Source organism: Anomalospiza imberbis, chromosome 3, assembly GCF_031753505.1.
Source record: "Anomalospiza imberbis isolate Cuckoo-Finch-1a 21T00152 chromosome 3, ASM3175350v1, whole genome shotgun sequence".
NCBI classification, from domain to species: domain Eukaryota; kingdom Metazoa; phylum Chordata; class Aves; order Passeriformes; family Viduidae; genus Anomalospiza; species Anomalospiza imberbis.
The window spans coordinates 69,822,890-69,844,593 of record NC_089683.1 but is presented as its reverse complement, the minus strand read 5'-3'; the positions used below and the strand labels follow the sequence as shown (position 1 = coordinate 69,844,593).

Below are 21,704 nucleotides of genomic sequence, written 5' to 3'. Positions count from 1 at the left end.
ACACACCACAACCTCCCCTGAAATTTGCATAGTAAAATGTCTGTCTGTAGGTACGCTGATCCAATTAGTAAGACAATAAGGATTGGAAGAAAGTATGGATCTAAGTGGGTTTCCATAAGCTGCAACCAATGTGCTTAAGAGCTAGAGAAAAGCTGTGTGTTAAGCAGTGGACTTTGCAATAATCTCTTGGGGGTGGGATGTCTGCATCTTGCCTAAATCTCTGTTTGTCACTGGAGAGCTGAAGAGAAAAGCATGGAAGGTGTTTACTTGGGAGACCTCTGATGGTTTTCAGCCCTGAGACCACAGCAAAAATGAATCCATGCTTGTACAATTTCTAACCCTTTGCAAGCAAAAGCTGGGCTGGGGCAAATTCTGTAAACTAATGAATATCAGTAAGAAAACATCATGATTGCATCATCAATTTCCAAATTAAATTAGAACAGCTTTGTAAAATGAATTTTGACTGCTTTTGGCCAATGGGGCTAGGTCAAAATCTTTCATTAAAACCCTTCTGTCCTCTCACAAGACAAAAGACACCATTATGATGGAAAAATCAGATGCCAGCAAATGCTTCACATGAACTGATCACTGTTGCATAAATTCTGATCTATTTAATGACTTTTAATTTAGCTAGTAATTTCTGAATTGCACTTTACAATTCTACTGATTAATTTCAAATGGACTGAGCATTAAGATTTTCTTTAGTTGCAAATGGTGATTAATATGTAGATATTAGTAGTATTTTACAAATTATACTGCAGACCCTGCTTACAGAAGAATGCATTGGATTTGCAGCTGGAATGCAGGTAGATCTAATGCAAGAAGAAACATGTCAATGAAATAGAATTAGATGGGAATTTGTACTGCTTTGCTTTGTCCCAAGTCAAAAAATGTCCCTCCTGTGTGTTATTTTATATCCTTACAAATAAACAAATATAAAAGTGCTTACACAGTTGGCAAAGTTGAGTTGGTTTCATTGGCTTTACTGCCAAGCATAATTTCTTCTGAGCCATAATTGTTGGGATAAGCAATGTGTAGCTGATGTGGTATTCCTCCACTGTGAGCAGTGAGAAGTTGCTGACTCTGAGTGAATATCTCCTTTATGGCCATGCATTCTTTATTCTCAGCTGATATCAGAAGGAAAGTGTGTTCACATTGAGTACTCAATTTCTTCCTCAATTAAATTTCATTCCTTGTAGTATGGGGTAATTTTCACATCTTCAGTGTTTGGGGAACACCATTTCATGAAATGCTGTGATAAGAGTGTATGATATTTGTTTTTAGATTGCTGGATTTTTTGGTTTGAAATATGCCTCAGGCTGAGAGACTCGATGCATAAATGTTATCATAACTATACAGGTCCTACACAATGCTCTATTTCTACACAATAAAATTTGGCAGGTATTTAAAGATAGAAGGTTCTCCTTTTCACATTAACAGCAAACACAGTGTTATGACTACCCTCTGTGCCTCTTTCTGTACAGAACCTGTAGCAGCTCTTCCTGCTGGCAGTACAAGGAACACTTCAGTACTGATCAAGGCAGTGTGGTCTCAGTAATCCTCAAACTGCTGGTGTGAAAGGCTTACAGGGCAGGTGTTACTGCTCTGCAGGAAGAGACACAGGCAGAAGGCTTTGAAATGCAATGATCTCCTTTTATGAAAGTGTCTCCTACTTGAAATGGTAGCTTGTAGAAATACACTTCATACTTTTGAAGGCCTGTCCAGAGGGAAGCAGAACGTGACAGCTGTCTGGCTGATTTTTTGTTAGTTTCTATAATTGGACCTAAAATTTCTGAGTGTTCACAGAGGGGAGAAAATAAATCCTAAATTTATGTCCTAAGTGCAAGAAGGGGCACTACTGCTCCTGTGTCTGGTCCTGGTTTTACCCACTTTTGAATTATAAGGACACATCGCTTTGTCCATGTCTTTGTCTCCAAAAGAGTGGTTGTAGTACCTATGTGCTGGCTTTGCAGATGGCAGTGATAAGTGTTTACTGTACTTGATATGAGTAAGATTTTCCATTTACTTCAAATGCTTCCTCCCAACTGCTCTGAACTGCCAGAATTACTTCAACTTGAAATCAAATGTTTTTATTTCTCTTCAAAAAAATTGTAAATTCAAGAAGTCCAGCCATCCATTACTTTGATAACTTGCAGAATCTAATTTAGAGCAGACAGATTCTAATCTTAACTGCCCCTCTGAAAAGCCTTGCTCACCCCCACTACCATAGCAGGAGTCTGTGGAAAGTGACTACCCCAGGCTAAATTTAGTATCCATGATTATTACTTAAGCATCTAAGGAAACACTCATATTTTTTATAGGTGTTGAACACTCAGGCATTTCCACTGACGTCAGAAGGAACTTCTGTCTATTTTGCACCTTTGCAAATCAGCTTGCTATTTTGGCAGTCACAGAAAGGCTTAACTATCTAGCATTAAATGATTTTTTAAAACTCTGTTTTATATTTAATCTTGGCACCAGTGTAGCTTTTAACTGCTGCAAGACTTAAGACATTGCACTCTTTAATGTGAAGAAAACTGGTACCCAGCTGCATTGAATTCAAATGTTAAAAAACCCAAACACCCAACTATAAATTATTGTGTAGCTCTGGGGTATTATTTCACCTGGAGGAGTTCCTTTAAGCTATGAAAACCTCTATAATCCAAGCTCATCTCCAGCTCGGTTCTGGAGAGCAGTTCCACTACAAGTTTTCCTTGGCAGAGTAGCTGATCATCTTTGACTCTACTGCTATCCATGGGTTTCCAGTCCCCTTCATTTGCTGGTACAATGATCTTCTGCTATATACCAGATCATGGAAGAAATTTGAGGCAACCCTCCCTCGTCTTAATACTTCTTAATCCTAAATAATTTCAGTAATGTGGTTTGGAGTGCAGCCCCACAAGCAGCTGTATCTGTGCATGCACATATTATGTACAATGCACTTATCACCCATCTGGCATTATAGTAAAAGACTAGCAAAACAACAGACATGAGTCTGAAGTTGATTTTCTTTCCTTTTGTCTAAGGCCTTCATTTCCATGATGGAGCACAGGTCTCAGAATGGCTCCTGTTGAGAAGAGAGATAAAGAAAGAGCTGTTTATTTAATTGATAATGCAGTTTGCTTATCACAAACTGTCTAAAACTGTTTATGCCTTCAGCAGTTACAGTCATCACTGTTTATTTGCCCATCTATTCTTAGTTAAGTGCTTGAGAACTGGTTACTTAGTTAAATTTCGTATTCATATATAATCAAGTCATCCAAAGATCCCAAATAATGTTTTGCTATTTATTCTGGTTTAAAGAAAATGTAAGTAATTTAGGAACCTGAGCCTCACTAAATGCTATTTAGAAACTCTGGAATTTGTCTGAAAGTCTGCTGTCTTACAGGATATTTTAAATGTTTTATAAAATATTATTCTGTAGATAATGCCTCATAAAAATAATTAAAGCATAAACAAATTAATCCAGTACATTTAAGTGGTATTTTTAACCACAGAAATAACTAAATTCTTTAATAATCAGTTTCTTAAACCAAGCATGAAATAAAAATAGATTTTTTTTTTAGTGATCAGTTACAATAGTGAAATAATTCACATGGACAGATTATGTGCTTTGTGTATTGAGAAATACTACATTGAGTAATGTGGCATATATGCCACAGAAGAGCCTTTTGTTGCATAATTGGGAATTAATGTATGAGGTTTTTCTTTCTCTGTAAGAGTCTCAACTGAAACCTTAGTTTAGATTACAAGTGAAACTAGATTTGGTTGTCTCCAAATGTGCTAGATAACAGAGTGCAAAGACAACGTTTACTGTGTAAATGTTTTGGGATCTGACTATTGACATATTGTCCTATTGTTTATAGGTGTCAGAGACTTAAGGATGTGTGTTTTGGTAAGGATAAAATTGAAAAAACTTTCAGTATTTGTCACTACCTGCTTTTATGATTATGGAAGTGCTTTAAAGAATGATGCTAAATTGGATAGGAACATAGTTTTTTCCCACTCTGACTGTATTGACAAATTTATAATGGATTTACTTACTCACCTGGCAATGTAGTGTATAATTACTGGATAAAGATAGCATGATGAAGACAATCAACAGAGAAAGCAAAGGAAAGATATTTAGAAATCCAGTCACCCAAATCCTGCATTAGCCTACTTTAATTAATCCTTCTATTTCCAGAGGGCATACCTTTAGTTCCTTCCATACTGTAATGTGTGAATGCTTCTTTCATCTCATCCTAAATAGTATTTGGCCATTAAAATATGTATCTGCTGAAACAAAACTATTATCTGTGATAGTTCATGAGCTCTTGGGAAACCAGGAGGTGTAACACCTAAGAATGGAGACAATAGGAGATCCTATCTCTTTACTGAGAAGGTTCATTTGGCACTGACAGGGTAGTGACAATGCATGTTCCTTGTTTAATACACTTGAGAGAAAGCTCCAGGCAGTATGAGGGGCATTCATTTCCCCTTTGAAACACACTTGCAGATTTCTCCCTTGAAGATCCACCACAGTATCCTTTTTGGGATTACCCGTATTCTATATCAACTCCCCACAGGGAGAGACAAATGAAACAGAGATTGTTCTTTTCTTCTGTAATAGTGAAGAAGTGGACAATTGGAAAAGAATATAGAAGAAGAGAGAAAACAGTAAAATGGCTGGTCTCAAATATTTTATCATTGCTGAAACAGTTCCCTTCAAACCTGTTGGCATTTTTAATGCAAATCTTTTCCTGAAGAGGCCTTACAGTTTGTTGATACTCTTGTGAAGCAGAAATACAGGAAAGGTGGTGCTCCAGAATTAACTCATTCTGAGCTAAGTAGAAATGGGTGAATTTCTTTTGACCCTATCACATTTCAACTTTGTTGTATATTTTGGTTCCATGACATATGGAATACCTTTTCCTATGCTTTTTTTCCTTGGTTTTTCAATATTTAGGTCCTTTGTCTAACTAGCATTTTGAGTGAGAATTCTCAAATGTCACTTTGCTCAAAAGTGATCCAGAAAGCACCAGAATGCAAATAGGTCTCTGTTGCATTAACCGAGCATGCCTTTGAAAGTATCAGGAGTTGTCTTAATTTTGTTCACCCGAGATCTGTATCTAAAAGTCTTGTAGAGAGCAAGAGAGAGGATGCATGGAAAAGAGATATTTGGGAGCATGCATCAGTACTTTGGGGTTTCTACCAGAACTTACACACTTCATGCTCTGCAAGCTCTCTGCTTGGGTCCCTAGTGCCCTGCCTGACTGGCTGGGGAGGGGTATTTGGACAGCACTTTATGAGATATGAATATATACCTCTGTGTAAATGCAAAGATGCAGTCTTTATTACATGGATGACAGAGTCCGTTAAAACTCATAAAAATGTGTACATTTCTTTGTGGTACTCAATTTTGTGCAGTGTAGTGGCAAATCTATTTTAATGCCCTGACAACTGGGCAAAAATTAATTTATTTCTAGGCACGCCATGTGAGGTTCTGTGGCATAAAGTGAGCAGGAATGCTGTGTAAGATGTTAGTAGCCGCACTACTGCAGGTTCTAATGTCAGGCTTATTTGTTTATAGAGTGTACATGCAAGCTCTGCAAAGTGCAGTGTATCAGAGCAAAGAATATTTGGTTAGGGTGCTCTAAAGTTAGCTTACCCTGTTAGAGGGAAATATTGTTGTGCCATGCAAATAGCTGGCAGTCCTCAGAGGTTCAAGCTGGATGCTGTGAACTCCCTGCTGTGCCGTGTAGGAGTGCCCTGGTTCTGTCAGAAAGGCACAGGTCCTTGTGGGGGATGCATCTCTATTTCTGCAGATTTCAGTAGGAGGCATTTTGAAGGGCAAAATTTGGCAGTGCTGCATGTAGCAAAAAGAGTCTTCTATGATTTGTTAATTGTTGAATTAATAAATGCTAGAAACAGTATGGCAAATTTAAAGAGATCAGCATGTTCATAAGCTTTTCCTTTGAGGGAAATAGAAAATTGACATCTGAAAAGAAAAGATAAAAAAGCCATTGACCAAAAATAGATTATTCAAAACTTTGCATTTGTGTTATTCTGTTGATTCCTTTTTTTCTGTCTGTTTGGTTTTGTTTTTAAAGCTTTACTGCCATTTAAGAGCTGTGTTCTGAATATACTTGATTCACAGATAATTTTTTCTCAAATATATGGTTTTGAGGATTATGAAATACAAGTTCTTTCACTTTCTACAGCATTTTAAGTTTTCAAAATATACATGAGACTGTGAAATACACTCCATTGTAAAGATTAACAGATCCTGTCTCATCTTGCATTTAGAGTTCTCAAAGTCCATGGAATGTAATTATATTTCACCTCTACTGTGGGATAAAGGTTTTGGACATGTAAAGAGGTTTTATAATTTGAAGGAAGTTATACAGAAAACTGTGGAAGAGCAAGAACTGAAACAGTCATTACTCACAATCTGTCTTTTCACTCTCATTGGAGAATGCAATTTAATATGGGGGCTATTATAACTTGGAAATTTGTTAGTAATTTGAGAACTTTGTTTACTTCACAGACTATACCATTATTTACCATTCTCTAAAGCTAATCTTCCACATTGAGAATGTGCACTAAATAATGGTGTGTAATCCAAAATCCAGAGGTATTAATTCTGTTATGACAAGGTATTAATATACTTGTTGGTTTACATAAAAGGCAAAGAGAGCAGAGTCATCAAAAGACTGTTGTGTAGCTATAAATGATGTCATGCATATTGTTACTGAAGTAGAAGGGAAAATGAAGAGGTAAGATCATTATAAACAGCAAGGGATTGCTCCCCATCACTCCATCTGACTACTGTGAATTATCCAGTGCTGATATAATGCAGCTGGACTCATGCATTTGGACAAAGGATTCTCATATAGAGTATTGCCTGGATGCTGTTGAGGACTATCTTTTTCCAGGGATTCATGCATATGATGTGAATGAACAAACTGTACTGCAAAAATAGTCATTCACATCCAAGAGAAAGCTGACTTGCACTGCTTAGCAAGGTGGTGACATTATTAATTAAAAGTCTCAGTATTGCAAAGCCTTCCGAGTGGAATATTCTGATAGCTCCCACACCCCAGCTCATGATGAAAGATAACCTTGTGCTGAAGATGGACTTTTAATTTATTGGTTGGGAATGTGTGGCTGATGGGAACCTTTCACTTTTAGGTCAGTGTTTTGAACCCAAGCCAGGTGAGTAAGTGACAAGGTTGCTAACACATGCAGACTGTTTGGTAATATCTATGAGGTGAGTTGTATGCTCAGTTTAGCTCTCAGAGGGACATGTGTCCCCATCACTTAAACCACCAGAAATGGCAGCTTCATTGGAGGTGCCCAAAACTGACCTTATTAGTGAGAGGTAGGGACAGTGACTTTTCATCCTAGAGGTGAAAGCTAAAAAAATTTCTGTATGTGAAAATGCTTTCTCAGATTGCATCTGTGGGGTTACTCACAGTCGTTGCTATTCTTAAACAGTTCCCTGAGCTACTTCTTTCTCCATACTGGAGGGGCTGGCATATTCACTAAGGAGTTTAAGGAGAGAAGAATAACTAGCATGTAACTAGATTTACAGTAGTAGGTAACTGGTTTATACTAAAAAGCTCGATTTGGTTTTTAAATGCAGAAGTAACGTTGGGTGACAGTGAACAGATACTGAAGGTATTGGTAGTTATGTATTGTTTTCTGTCTATTCAGAGTAGGTCCTGGTTTTGAATAATTTCTTCACAGGTCTATACTTACAAGACATTTATAGTTTTGTCAACTTTCTAATCTCTCTTGCTACTCTATTGGGCTTTTTTCAGGGTAGTATTTGAGCATCTCAAAACAATGGTTAATTTCCCCACAACATAGTGCTGCGGAATATGGAGGGTTTATTATTATCCTTGAATACAGAAGTGGGATGCTGGAAAGCACTCAGCTATGGCTAACATTTGCTCCCATTGTTTTGAAAAGGATTATAGTCCCTTGTAAGGAACCATGGGTCATAATTTGTACAGCATTTAAGACAGTAAAAACATTTTTAAAATTCCTGTCTTAAGTGCCTTAAAGGCTGTTGCAAAGCTGGGGAGAAAACACAAGTGTCAGGGTCTCTTCTCAAGGATGATAATACAGACCTCAGGAAAAGTGTGTACCCATAAAACAGATCATGGAATCCACTTTCATTTTATTTTGGTTCGTTTAGTTTCCCATAAACACGCTTCTGCCTATTGACTTGGACTCTCCCTCTACCCTCTCTTTCTTCATCTTTGTTTCATTATTGTTCTGCCTTCACCATCTTTCTCTCCAATATCACTGACAGGTCTCCAATATTAGATTTCTTTTTGCTAAGGGAAATTAGAGGGTCATATAAAAATAGAGGATGGAAATGGGGATCACCACTTAAAGAACACCCTGACAGAAACAAAATTTACAGCTACCTTTTGCTTGCCAAGTGCTTGGATTCCTACAGGGGCGTTGCATTCTGCTGAGTGACTTCTTTTTTTGTAGTCTTTGGATCACTTATCTGGCAGGACACAATCTGGCATGAAAAACTGTCTTCTTGATATTCTCCCTTTTCAAGGCTGCAGTGTAGATGTCAGTTAGGATATGAATCTTCCATGAAGATCATAGAAAGTATGATTGGGACAATCGAGACTTCTTGCTTATCTGAATTTGGCTTTCTTCAAGTTATTTCACTGATTTGTTAAGATTAGTTTGAATTGTAGCTCTGACATGCAACATGCTTGCAGACCCGTTGTTTTGTTGTCTACTCAACTGTGATAAGCATTCACCCTGTTCTGTTATCCAAATGAGTAAATAAAGGGTAGTATAGGAAATGCTTCAGGGCAGATTCCTACAGAAGTCTGTTTAATAAGCCCTTTCACTTAGAGTAGGCCACTACTCAACATTAGTAGGAATAAACTCTGTCTTGCTAAACATTTTTTTCCAGTATGGTTTTGTGTTTAGTTTTCCCCTTTGATAAATAGCTGGCTGCTGTTGCAACCAACTTAGGTACAAGACATAAAAGAGATCTGCTTCTGTAGAATCTGGGTGGGGGACCTTTAAAATACTTTGGCTTAACCAGTGTAACTAGGACTAATGGCTAGAGTCTAGATAAAATCATGAGCAGAGGACATGCCTGTATGTAAATTAGAACTGTAGTACAATGTTAGTTTTTGCTTGCTTTTCCTTGGAAGTTTAATTTAATATAAATTGGATTTAGCAGAAGCTCATGCTTACTTACCTAATTTCCCACTTTCATGTACACAAAATATGCCAGACTTTTTGTAAGACTATGTTTCTCCCTTTTTTATTTAAATTGCCGCATGTAAATTTGCCACAGACCATTCTGGTCTGCTTGGAAGATAGGAGTGTGTTAAAAAACATTCAGATTTCAGAGAACACATCAGAAGCAGGCAGGAGTGGATTTTTTCCCCTGGACAGTTCCTTTGTCTTTCTAATTCCTTCACCTTAACAAATTGGGGAGCTTGCAATTGTTGTAAAGGTAATAATATCTTACTGTTTTTATAATGCAGAATAAAACCATACCCATGCTTTTACTAAAGGTTTTCATAGGATCCCTACATCTTTTATTTCTGTGTTAGTTTTCTGAGTAGGCATGTCTTACTTGCATGATGCTTGAAATTCCAAAAATTAAAAGTAGAATTAGACCAGCATTTTCCTATGGATCCTAAGTACCTTTTAGTTTCAAATGGGATTTTTAATATTGCATATGTTCTCACTTCTGAAATGCCAAAATTTTTGTTTGAAAATGCATTTTGAATAGACAGAATAGTTTTAAATTTAAAAAATACTCCAACAGACAACCCTTTGGTACCACATTTATTTTGAGATGTCACATAGTTGGATTTTTACAGATGCTTTCTTAATGGGTGTCATCAACAGTACTGAAAAAGGAAGGGGCTTCCTTCAGGTAACAGTGCTGTTGGATCATTATATCAATGATCCATCAAAGCTCTGAGTTGTCTGAACACTTGCCTAAATTTTCACATTTAAGCCTGAGGCTTCTCTCTTGCATGTAAAGATGGGCTTATGTGCCTAAAACTTCTCTGCCTTTTCCAGCTATCTCAGTAGCTGGAATAAAGATATCTGCCTGCTCCTAATAAACTTTGCAATATTTTAACTGTTTTAACCTCTTCAAAGACCTTGTGAAACCTCTCAGCTTCCTTCCTTTCCTTCCTGTTCTTTCCTTAAGTAAAAAAGACTGAGGTGAGGATAGTGCAGGCAGTGACCCATATTAAATTTTCCATGCAACTTGCTATCACCTGAGGTTTTTTTTGCAGTTTAGACCACTGGGAAAACAAACTTTCTCTGTTGTCTCCTCTGAAAGAAAGAACTAATGTCACTCTGTAACAAAGCTTAATAATCTTGACGTTGCTCGGGGTTCAACCTTGCCAAATTATTCTTCAAGGGCTATTTACATGCTCTGGGTGTTTTTTTGGTAATAGTGAGCACTGTAAAACAGACGTGCAGTCATTCAGTACTGGAGGGAGTTGCATGTTTTACAGGAAACCCTAGACTCACATGGGATTAGGCCACCTGCTTTGCAAGGACTGAGGTCTCCCCAGGCTCTTCCAAGCAAGCAAAATGCAGAGTGCCAATAAGGCGTGTGCAAAGTCCTGTGTGATGAATGCATCCCTTTGGTGACTTCTCCTGTGAGTGATAAAACTAAGGGAGTGGAAGGAAGTTCCCTGAGTTAGTAGAGCAGATCTGCTTACAATGCAGAATGTGCCAGCATATAATCTCTGACACCATCTGTTCCACTACATGGATGGATGTGCTGGAGCAGGAAGGGATTAAGCTTTGGATTTGGGGGTACTTGTGATGGAGCTTCTATTCACTTCCATTGTGAGATGGTTCTGTGCTTATCCTTTCTGGTGTTCCCAGGAACTGACTTTGACATAGTGCCTGTGATATGAGGGTTTCCTTTTAATGACATTTTGGAATATGCTAAACATTTCCCCTACCTTAACCTTCATGCCATCCTTCACAATATTTTCCCTCTGTTTCACTTGAATTGTTGCTATGCTCTGGTAAATTTGGTGTTAAAATCCCAGTTTGCTCCCTGGTGTTCTGACGCGATCCACTTGTACTGGTGAAGCACCTCTGCTGTTAGAGTTATTCTAGTTATTTCACTAACATATGCCAATGTTTTTAGGTTTCCACTGCAAGGAAAAAGCGAGCAAGGGAAAAGTTAATAGTAATTCAAGCCAACAGCTAAAATATAAGATTTTGTTTCTTTTCAATTAATAAAAATATACTCATGCATGTATACAAGTATACAAGTATAGATGCTCTACCTGCTCTAGGAAACAGATGAAGATACCATATGTAGTTATTGGTTTACATCAAGCTAGTTTAAAAGTGCTGTGCAATTTTCTGCTGCATTTCACCTTCCAGCCTCTTCTTTTGGGAAGAGAATAAACAGTTAAGAGAATGAGGGCCAACACAGACTGTATCCTAAGTGCAGAGGTAACTCCTGATTCTGCAGCCATCAGAACATGCTGTGGACACAAGGAGCTAGGAGATCATGTTGCAAGTTCACAACTTATATTTTAAAACATGGATAACAGTCAGATGGGATATTCTTCAAGGGAAAACCTCAGTGTGGCCTACTGGGAATGTTCTGGCAGAGCTCCTTCTGTAACACTCTTGTCATGCACTCAGAGCCCAGTAATGGTCTGTATAATTGCAGAGTGAATCACTGCATCCCATTTAGCCTGGAATAATGAAGACCCTCAGCCAACACAAAGAGAGAGGAAAAGCACTTTAGAAGAAGGGCTGTACAGCAGTTTCAAGAAACAACTCTATCAGACTGAAATAATTCAGGATAGTATGTATGTAAATGAATGTGTTGAATGTTTGTATTTGAAGTTAATTTTAGACAGGTGTGTTCTCCTGCTCTAGTTATTAGAATTTAAGGTCCATGAAAAACAAGTTGTGATCCTGTTTTCCTTAGCAGGCACAGAAAGTATTAAATTTCCAATTCAAGTAAAAACAAATGACTCTTTTGAGCAAGTAGCCTTTCTTGGGCTACTGATAGGGGCACAGACAAGCAGACACATGGCTTTTGAAATAAATATTAGTTTTGAACACTTATAAATACTATAGCAGACAGAAATTGATTTGAGTTGGAGTGAGTGAAAGGCAGAGTTAACCTTGATATGAGATATATGTACTAAATAGGATGCAGGTCTCCAGTGCTTCATTAGGCTGGATCCACTTCTGAATTTCAGTACTGAGTGCAAGTGTATCCCCTGTGCACACAAGTTATGCTGTTGCTTTAGCGATACTCATGGACTCACTGTCGATACCAAACTAGAAATCTACTTTACATCTTCAGGAGGTGGAACATGTTGTCTTGACTCACCAGTATTGGAGGCTGTGGTGACTGTTGCTTTCTCAATTGTCTTTATCCATATTTTTATGTGTACATGTGAAACTTGTTATCACAGTATCTTGTTTTCTGGCTTTGACCCACTATGAAGAGCAAGTTATTGTAACACTCACATAAAAAGGACACGTCGACTTTCACAGAGCTGTAGGACAATTTAAATCTCAAAGGCACCATTTTTCCCAGCAAACCATGTCTTTCATTGTGTCTGTGTAAAAATATTTGTACAAATTGGGCATACCCTATTCTTTTTTTTTTGCATTAATTATTGATTGATAATTAGTTAGGGATACCTCCTTTTGCTGCCCCTGGGTTGCAATTTTATTTGTCAGACACTTGTAAAAATAAATGACCTGAGTAAATTACCAGGTAAGGGATGTTTTCCCCCATAGGTATACACTGCCATCACAGATCTGTGAATTGTGGAGAATATGCTATTGGCAGTCTTCACAAGGAAGCTAAGTGGGCATAGAACATAAACTGCATTCTCTTTCCTGGAGTTACTGGTTCCAAAATAGACCTGTGACAGCAGAAGACAATTAATGGTGCATTAAGAGAACATTCACCTGTGCAAGTTCTTTGGCTTCCTACCTTTCATCCTCTTTTCTGGGTCTCTCCTCTCAGAACGTTAGCAAACTTTCTTTTGTAATAACAAACTTGGAAAGGAGAAAATTTTATTTATTTATATTTTCAATTTGTAGAGCCATGTAGGGTAAATAAATCCTAAAAAGAAATGTCTAGCTTTGTAGACATTTATTTGTGTTCTTCCTGGTATTCAGCTTGGTGCCTTAAGTCCTGCTTTGTTTCTGTGAGCAATCTGATACTCTGAAATGTTCTGTACAGCTCAGCAGAAAAAGGAATTTGCTTTGTCTAAGTCATTTAATAGCTTTTAAATCCCAATGGATTACAAATTGCCAGGGTACTATATGCTGGCTGTATCTTGATCTCCAGGACTTGAACGTGCTTTGAATTGTTTCTCAATAACTATGAATAGAATTGTTAGTTAAAGCCAAAGCAGTGAGAACAAGTGCTATCACAATAAGAATAGAGGGATGAGGGTGAAATAAAATGTGGATCGAGGAAACTGTTAAAATTTGCAAGTTAAATTGTGCAGTAGCCTTCATGCAGTCACTAACGAATTGCATCACTGAAACAACTCTAACACTTTCCTAAGTATAATTTCTATAACCATGTTTAGTCCTGGGAGAAATAAGCTAGTTTGGAAGGCAGCAGGCTTCAGAAGCCACACACCAGGAGTCATTTCTATGAGGCACAGGACAACTGTTGGAAAGGGACAGACAGCACCAAGGCATGGCCTGGGGCACTGGTAAAGCAGAAAACTGAGCAACTGTAGTTTAAATAAAAGATGTAACTCTCTTATTCTAGATAGAGAAGGCAGTCAAAACGATCTAGATACAGATGGTCTAAATAAAGACTCCAATCACAGTAGAGTGCTTCAGTAGAATTTCTTATCTCATGGATAGAGGCCTTGTGGTAATTCCAAATTTACCCTTCAAAATGCTACAATTGCAATACAACTGGAAAGAATCTTAAATAACCTACAAATATAGAAAAGCAGATCATAAAAACCACTCTGTCATCAAACTGTTTCTTGAAAACAGTTTGACTCAGCAGTAGCAGCATCTTTTCCTTGTCTATATCACAGCAACATAGGCTGATTATTTTCTGCATAGAAAGAATGAGATGAGAAAACCGTTTGTCTCTCATGAAATTCAGTGCCATAAAAATGTTCATTTTCAAGAGAAACTATTTAAATTATTTGAAAACTTTGTGATCTTTGGATAAAACTTATGTTTTGTGTCTATCAGTGCAGCATCAAGTAAGTTGAATCATATATATATATATATATATATATGTATATGAGCTAAGAAGAAGGTTACTTCTCAGTTTCTCCTTAAGAAACTGAGAAGTAGACTTTTTCACATTAGGCATCAGATTTGTCTTTTAAGACTTCTCAACCAGTGGGGTTGTTGCCATTAAACTCTTAACTAAATGAAAAATGAGGAAAACTCATTTTCTTGAGTGGTACAAGGTGAACATTTACCATAAATATCTAAAAGAAAAGATGTAAATGGCTGAGTTTATTCTGGTGTGCTTGGAACAGTTCTACAAACTGCAATAGCATCTGCAAATAAGCACATCTCCATCACTTAAGCCATATTCATGAAAGGCTCATTTATCTAAAGGTTCAGATTTCTAATATTTATTGCCAAATTGCCATGCAAACTTCATGTGCATTTACCCTTGAGTGCTTTCAGCTTCTTTTTTTCTGTATTGCCATAGTATTATTCATTCAAGAAGCTCATAATAATTTTTAATGTGCGCAAATGACTTAATGTGGTGCTAAGCCTTTTGAGATACATACCACTAAAACAAGATACTGCTTGAGGCAGACAAATTAGTCTTGTAAACTGGATCCTAACCCTATAATGATCCAAATGAAATGCCATCCTAACACTCCATCTCGTGCCCTGATGGTGGAGGTGCCTACAATCTGTGCTGTGAGGATTTATATACTCTGGTTTCAGGTCTCTCATGAACTCAGTAAAGCTATTTACCTTAAAATGAGGAACGTTCTGCCTTCCTGAATGGGAGCTAACATCCCTTTATTAAAATGCAGAAGCATATATACTTCAGCTACAACCTTACTTATCCCTATGTGCACACAGAACAACTTGTATTCCTACCTAAAAGTCATCCTCTGCACGTCAACACGGACCTCTGCCCAGAAATATGTCCAATATTTTCTTCTCTCTCCTCCTTTTTCTGGGTACCTAGAATTAGAGATTTCACTGTACAGCTCTGCCGTATCCATAGCACCTCTTGCTTCCTTTCAATTCAATAGAAGAAGATGATAAAAGGAAGCTGTTCCTTGTCAGTGTAGGAGCACTGAGAAAGGAGTCCAGTAAACTGCCCATCAATTCTTCACATAAACTGAGTCAAGCCCAACAATAGTCACAATGTTATTCTTTAACAAAAAGTTGCTTTTTAAAGATTAAACTATTTGGAAAAGTTTAGTCCATGTTTTATTAAGGTATCAAATCTGTCTAGAATTCATATAATTCAATTCCAGGGAAGATCTTTGTCTTAATCTACTGGCCTTCCTTATTCTGTTTCTGAGAGATCAGAAATTAAATAGTCTAAAGCAAATAGGCAAGAATAAAGAAGGCCAAAGGGAATTTCTTATTTACATCTGGGATATATCTTGTTTATTTTTAATTATTTGAATTAAATGTTTTTAAAACTAGAAATTTGATGTAGCAAAAGAAGGGGAATTCCAAATATCTGACAATTTGAAGAAGCTGAAGTCTAATTTACTAAAAATGTTTAGTAACAGTGACTTTGTTATATAACGAAAGTCAAACACCTGCTAAAATGCCTAGTAAATACAAACTTGCCTTGTGTATCTTAACAGACACTGAAAAGCAAGGACCATTTGTCAGAATGCTGAGAGAAGTAATGGATATTTAAAACCAGACTAATTTAACTACTAAGTTTTATAGTAGCCTGTGTTTTGACTTCATTCATACAAAAGGTAACATGTAAATGACCTCTGCAATGGGATTAGTTCTGCTTTTCAGCTCTGCAAGTAAAAGCATTGATTATTCACTAAGGACACAAAAATATTCATGGTTGCTTTTATAATATTTTTTTCCCTGCAAACTTAAGTATCTGCATTTGTGTCCAAGTTTTGCCTTTATGTGTATAACTTCTGTCTGGAGATGCATCTGCAAGCAGAATCTAGCACAAAATTGTTTCTATTCAAGAAATTATTTGCATCTCCATAAACATCTGGGATAAGAATTTTGTACTTGGCAACATGTGTAGAGTGAATGGGAGCTGGACATCCAAATCTCAGATGCCGTGTTTACTCAGATGGCTTAGCAGTTGTTTGGAAATAAGTATTGATAAGTTGTTAATAAGTATTTTTTTAAATTGCTCTTACAGACGTTTACAGCCTGGTGCAATTCCCACCTCAGGAAAGCAGGCACACAGATTGAGAACATTGAGGAGGACTTCAGAAATGGCCTCAAACTGATGCTCCTCTTGGAAGTTATCTCAGGTTAGCTTAAATAAAGTTTTCTGTCTATTTACAGCACACGAACTGAACACTCTTAAAGTAACAAAAATTGTTAATTCAAAACAGTGAACACAAACGAAGTAGACTGAAAAGTGAGAGATGAAACACTGTAAAGCAAACGGGAGGGGAGAAGAAGCTCTGCTTTTTGCTTGTCTCCAAAATGTTCTGGTTTGTGCTTGTGTTTCAGGATATCACAATGTATCAGGGTATCAGTGACATCACAGTGTTGTTGAACAAACCAAAAACATTGAGGACCTTGTCTTAGCCACTAACACTTAAAAAGCCTTTACACATAGGTTACAAATTAATTTTATTCTGCTTTTAGCATAAACATTTTGCTTTGCTTTTAATGACTTTATTGGATGTACCAATGCTTTCAAAAGTGAGTGCCTAAAGCGCACCTAGATCAATATTTAGTCACAAATAAAAGGTCTCGTTTTTCAAAAGAATGGAACATCCAAGAACTTTTGCTAACTGATGTAAACTTAGTATTTCCCTTTTGTTATGCATTATTCAGTGGGGCAGTCTCCGAGGTAAGAATGCCCCTTAATGGGAAGGGAATAGCTCAAGCTACAAATACACAAGACAGTTTAATTTTTGCTGGAGATTTCAGTGTGGAAAGAAATTCTTCAAATGATCATTCCTCATGAAATGGAGAATCTTTTTAGAAATTATTATTCTTTGTGATCATTTGAAAAGATAAGTTTGTTCAAACACATCAGCCCTATGCTCTGAAATTAGCTGCTCTGCTATGCTGGATGAGGTTGTTAAAAGCTATTCTTCTTGGTCAGATGTTCAAGAATGCTATGGCTGATCTGCTGGATAGAATCCAGCCTCTCTTTACAGTCCGGCAGAGAAGGATGATGAGCTCTGATTCGGCCTTCTTAATATTCAGCTACTGTAACAGATAGTAGCAATAAACCAGAAGTAGAGTAGGAGGAAGTACACGTATCTTGCAGATGCTAGGACAAACAAAAATTTTACTGCGGTTTTGCTGCTATATCAGAAAGATCAAAATCAGATGCTTCAACATTTGAATTTTCTTTTCAGGGTTTGATTAAAACCTCTTTGGCATTTTTTTCAGAAAAATACCTATTAAAATAATTGCTGACTTTTAGGTAGTGTTAGGGAACAGCCACTCTTTATTTCTAATCACTTTTATGTCTGTAGCAAGGTGTATTTAAGAATAATTACATTAAATTTGTTGTTCTGCAGGGGAAAGGCTACCGAAACCAGACAGAGGGAAGATGCGCTTCCATAAAATTGCTAATGTCAACAAAGCTCTGGATTACATCGCCAGCAAAGGAGTGAAACTTGTGTCAATTGGTGCAGAAGGTATGCGACAGATCTTGACAGTGCACTTTACTTAGGTCACATTACAGAGCAGTCTGGTGGAGACTCTTGGCCACATTATGTTCTTTACATATGGGTGCCTCAAAAATCCCTTAATGTTGATTGCTAGACTGTATCTGTGAAAGGACAAGAGGTGGAAATATTTGGACTGCTGGAGAGGGATAGGGGTATAAATGAGCACTAAGCTTAGTTTGTCTCTAAGGTTAAATTGAATTGTCTGTGTTTCAGTAGGTGTTCAGATAATGATTTTTTTTTTTCTTACAGAACCATTGTGGTTTTCCCATAGATTATTAAAAGTAAGGAACTCCTTTAGAAACCAGGTTGGATTCTAGGGTATGCTTTATAGGGTCTGGCATCTTTAGCAGATATTATTCAGACAAAACAAAGGCTGACATCACTGCTGAGTGGCTGGAACCTACTCCCACTTCATTATGAGATTTTCTGCAGCTGTGCTTCTAAAATTCAGATGTAGAGTTAAGGGAGTGATCAAAAGAAACTGGTAGCTGGGGAGAGATTGAACATATGAAGAAAGTGGAGTGGGATGCTATTTACTAATGTAATTACTTTTTTATTGTTCTGGTGTTCAGGTAGCTAAGTACCAACATGTGGTTGGCTAGCTAGATTCTGGTAGATGTAAACTGAGCTAAAGAAGACAGCTTCTCACTATAACTGAACCTATGCCTCCCTAGGAGATTCAATTGTTTAAAAATGACAGAGATGTGTGTAGAACTTGTTGCTCCATGAAGATATTTCAATAATGGTTTCCATAGCCATTGCCATAGCAAGAATGATGTGGCTGGCATGGTATCCAACTATTTTTTATTCCATATCCTCAATGATGTGCTTTCTGTGCTTTTTCTCCCTACTCTAACATGTCCTTACAGCAAAATTTGGGCTGTAACCTCATTATGATAATGATAAGCACTCCTATATTCTACAGATATTTTTAGGCCTTTTTAGATTGATTTATGAGCCTCTTCTTCCTGTTCCCACATTTCTACAGGCTTATATGTATCCTTATTCTGGCTTCCAAGCCTTGATCCCAGGGAGCTTACTGTAATTGTGGATGGAAGAGGAGATTCATTATGTGGGATAAGGGTACCTGTAGAAATAATGGACAGATCTGGCAGCATTCATTGGTTCTACTGTGGTTTGACTTGGTTCCTCAAGTGTTGTTCACCAAATGTGTTCAGTTTCTAGATCTAGAACTCAAAAATCCTAAGAAATGTGCTTCATGGACAGAAAGTTTTTTTGAATTCACTCTTTATTTATTTGAGACTGAACTGGGTGAGTCACCTGAGTCCAAATCCATACAATCTGTCTTTAGGCACACAACAGAGACCTTTTTTGGGGAATGTATCATCAGTGGGGAGAAATGGGCAATTCCCACAGGCACCTCAGATCTCAGAAGAGCTCTACTGAATTTCAGAAGTGTGGCTCCCTCCATCACTTGTACAAACTGCTGGGGCACCTGTGTCCTTTACTCAAATAAATGAAGTGGGATGGAAAAATATGCTTCTAAACTTAAACCTCTGCAGTAAGGCTCTTCTGAGAGTGACATGGCATTAAATGGACAGCAGAGGGTACTGAAGAGACAATTTATGTGTGGAAATGAAAATTAAGAATACAGATGCCTGTTTGATAGCTGGTGAAGAAATGCTGAGATTACAGAGCATGGAGCAAATGAAAGGTAGTTTCTGTCATGTCAGGCAGGAGACTCTGAGGCTTCCAAACCAAAACCAGAGCATAGCAAAAGGAATATCTTGTGGGACAGAGTTGTTCTTGCTGATCACTGTTTGCACAAAGCTGGAGTATTTAAACCAAGATGCATCAGCTTATATCTGCTCCTAAAAGGAGCAAGCCGCCCTCTGCACTCCCATCTCCCTTATTTTGCCCCATTTATTGCTGGTCACTATTTCCAGGGTACTCAGGCTGGGGAACAGCACTTGAGCATTTTCTGAAGGCAAAGCATCTGGAATAGCTCAGATCAGACAGTAAAAACATTTAAACTAACCCTGCTGTTCTCCTTAGGAGCAACTGGCATGGGTTCAAATGCTCTGTGATTTAGGTGCTCCATGGTAATTCCCTTTGGAAGGTGGCAGGAAAAAGGGCAGTAACCTCTTTCAGCTTTTCTCGAACTTGCTGTAAGTTGACTGTCCATGCATCCAGTATTTATTAGAGATTAAGGTGATGGTTTTAGCTATTCCCTATTTCTGGAATTCTCAATCTGTAAAATGGATGTATTAAAAGCAAAACCAAATTAATTATCATTTAAAAACCCCTAGATTCTTTGATGGAAGCATAGGAGAAAAATTCCCAGCCACTGTGATGGCTTAGGTGCAGATTGGGACCTGTCATGGTAAGACATGACGCTACGTCGAGTGTGGCCTGATGCCCACATTAGATTACATCCATGTGGGCAGGAGCAGATAGATTCACGTGCCTTCCCTCCCACTCTAAACAGGCTGAGCACAAAGCCAGCTCTGGCACAGACATGCTTAGTGCCCTGTTAAGTTTACTGCATCCCCTCTACTAAATTTGTTACCGAAAGCACAGCGTTGTGCTGATGCAGCAAAGCAGTATCACATCTGACGGGGTATGGTTTCACAGTGTGGGACCTCTGGCACCAGTGGGTGTTTAAAGAGTCCCTGTGCCCCCTGGAACTGCATTCCTGCTCCCACACTTCACAGCCCTGCCTTCTCACTTGGGCTGACAACTGTTGCTCTAGCTCTCCTGGAGACTGGATCAGCAATCTGATCTGTTTTTAAAACACACTTCACTTTTTCTTTCCTTTTGTTGCATTTTTCAGCATTGTTGACTGGGCAGTCATTATAGTAGGTTGGAGTGAATGCTAGAAAGGAGGAGAGCACAGTCTCCTTGAGTTTGTCTCCTCATCAAAGTCTACAACCCCTTAACTCCCTGCCCTATGGGTGAGCACGGGGCTTGTGGGCTTGCCCGCACCCATCTGTTTGGGCATTCTCTGAGTCACATGGATGCTTGGAATACTTTTTAATTTCCAAAGCATGAAAATTTTGTATCTAAATCTGCTGAGGATCATGTTCCATTATCTGACATTCTGAATGGTGAAGAGCATATAGGCCCAAGGGGAACAACTGGCATTTAAAATGGGGCCTCAAAACAGTGATTCCTGTGGGACATCAGTACAAAAATAAAATTAGTATTTTTAAGGGTCCAGGGATATTCTTTGAAGTGATCATTGTTCTGAACCTGACTTCTCTAGGCTGTCTGTGGAGTGGAGAGAGATGATCACTTTTAATTGTGATGCTGAGCAGGAGCCAAATTTATCTACTCTGAGCTGTCTTATCAAAGAATCTCTCTCTCCACTCATCATGAAATGAGACTACAGAGTCAAGAAGCTAAAATTAAAAACTGTGAAAGTAGTCCTTATGAACCATTTGTAGTCCAGGACTTAAAAGTTTTCTCTTAAGTTGTAAAAAAGTGCAGTAACTCCATTTGGAAGGTACTTGCATCCTGAATGAAATCAACTAGAGATGGAGAACCACAAAAAGACAAGTATCCTGTTAATTGGGAAATACTTCTGTATTGCTTTTCTGGGAAATGGGAAAAATGTTAAAGACCAAATGATCTGTGAATCTGCTACAAGAAGGTTAGAATAAAAAAATAAATTAATACATAAAACCAAAGGAGAATAAAAAAAATGGGACTAAAACCTTTGAGAAATTGCTTTGCTTTACTTTTTCCCTAGACAGTTTTTATTGTTTACGCTTCATTTTCTCTTCTCTTCTGCCCTTATCCCCAGAAAGCTGTAGCTTTGTGTATGTGAGGGGTAGGAGATATATTCCAGCCAGAGCAAACCGGCAGTGTGAAAAA

General features: G+C 37.9%; 1 protein-coding gene across 7 annotated transcripts in view; it reads left to right on the top strand.

Annotated features, from left to right (window-relative positions):
• Nucleotides 1-21,704, top strand: part of ACTN2 (actinin alpha 2) — a 67,586-nt gene that overhangs the window by 6,699 nt on the left and 39,183 nt on the right. For all 7 annotated transcript variants that reach the window (XM_068185003.1, XM_068185001.1, XM_068184999.1 and 4 more), the window contains exons 2-3: nt 16,367-16,481; nt 17,715-17,834. In XM_068185003.1, the coding sequence (XP_068041104.1) occupies nt 16,367-16,481; nt 17,715-17,834 (235 nt within the window). The remainder of the gene's footprint in view (nt 1-16,366; nt 16,482-17,714; nt 17,835-21,704) is intronic.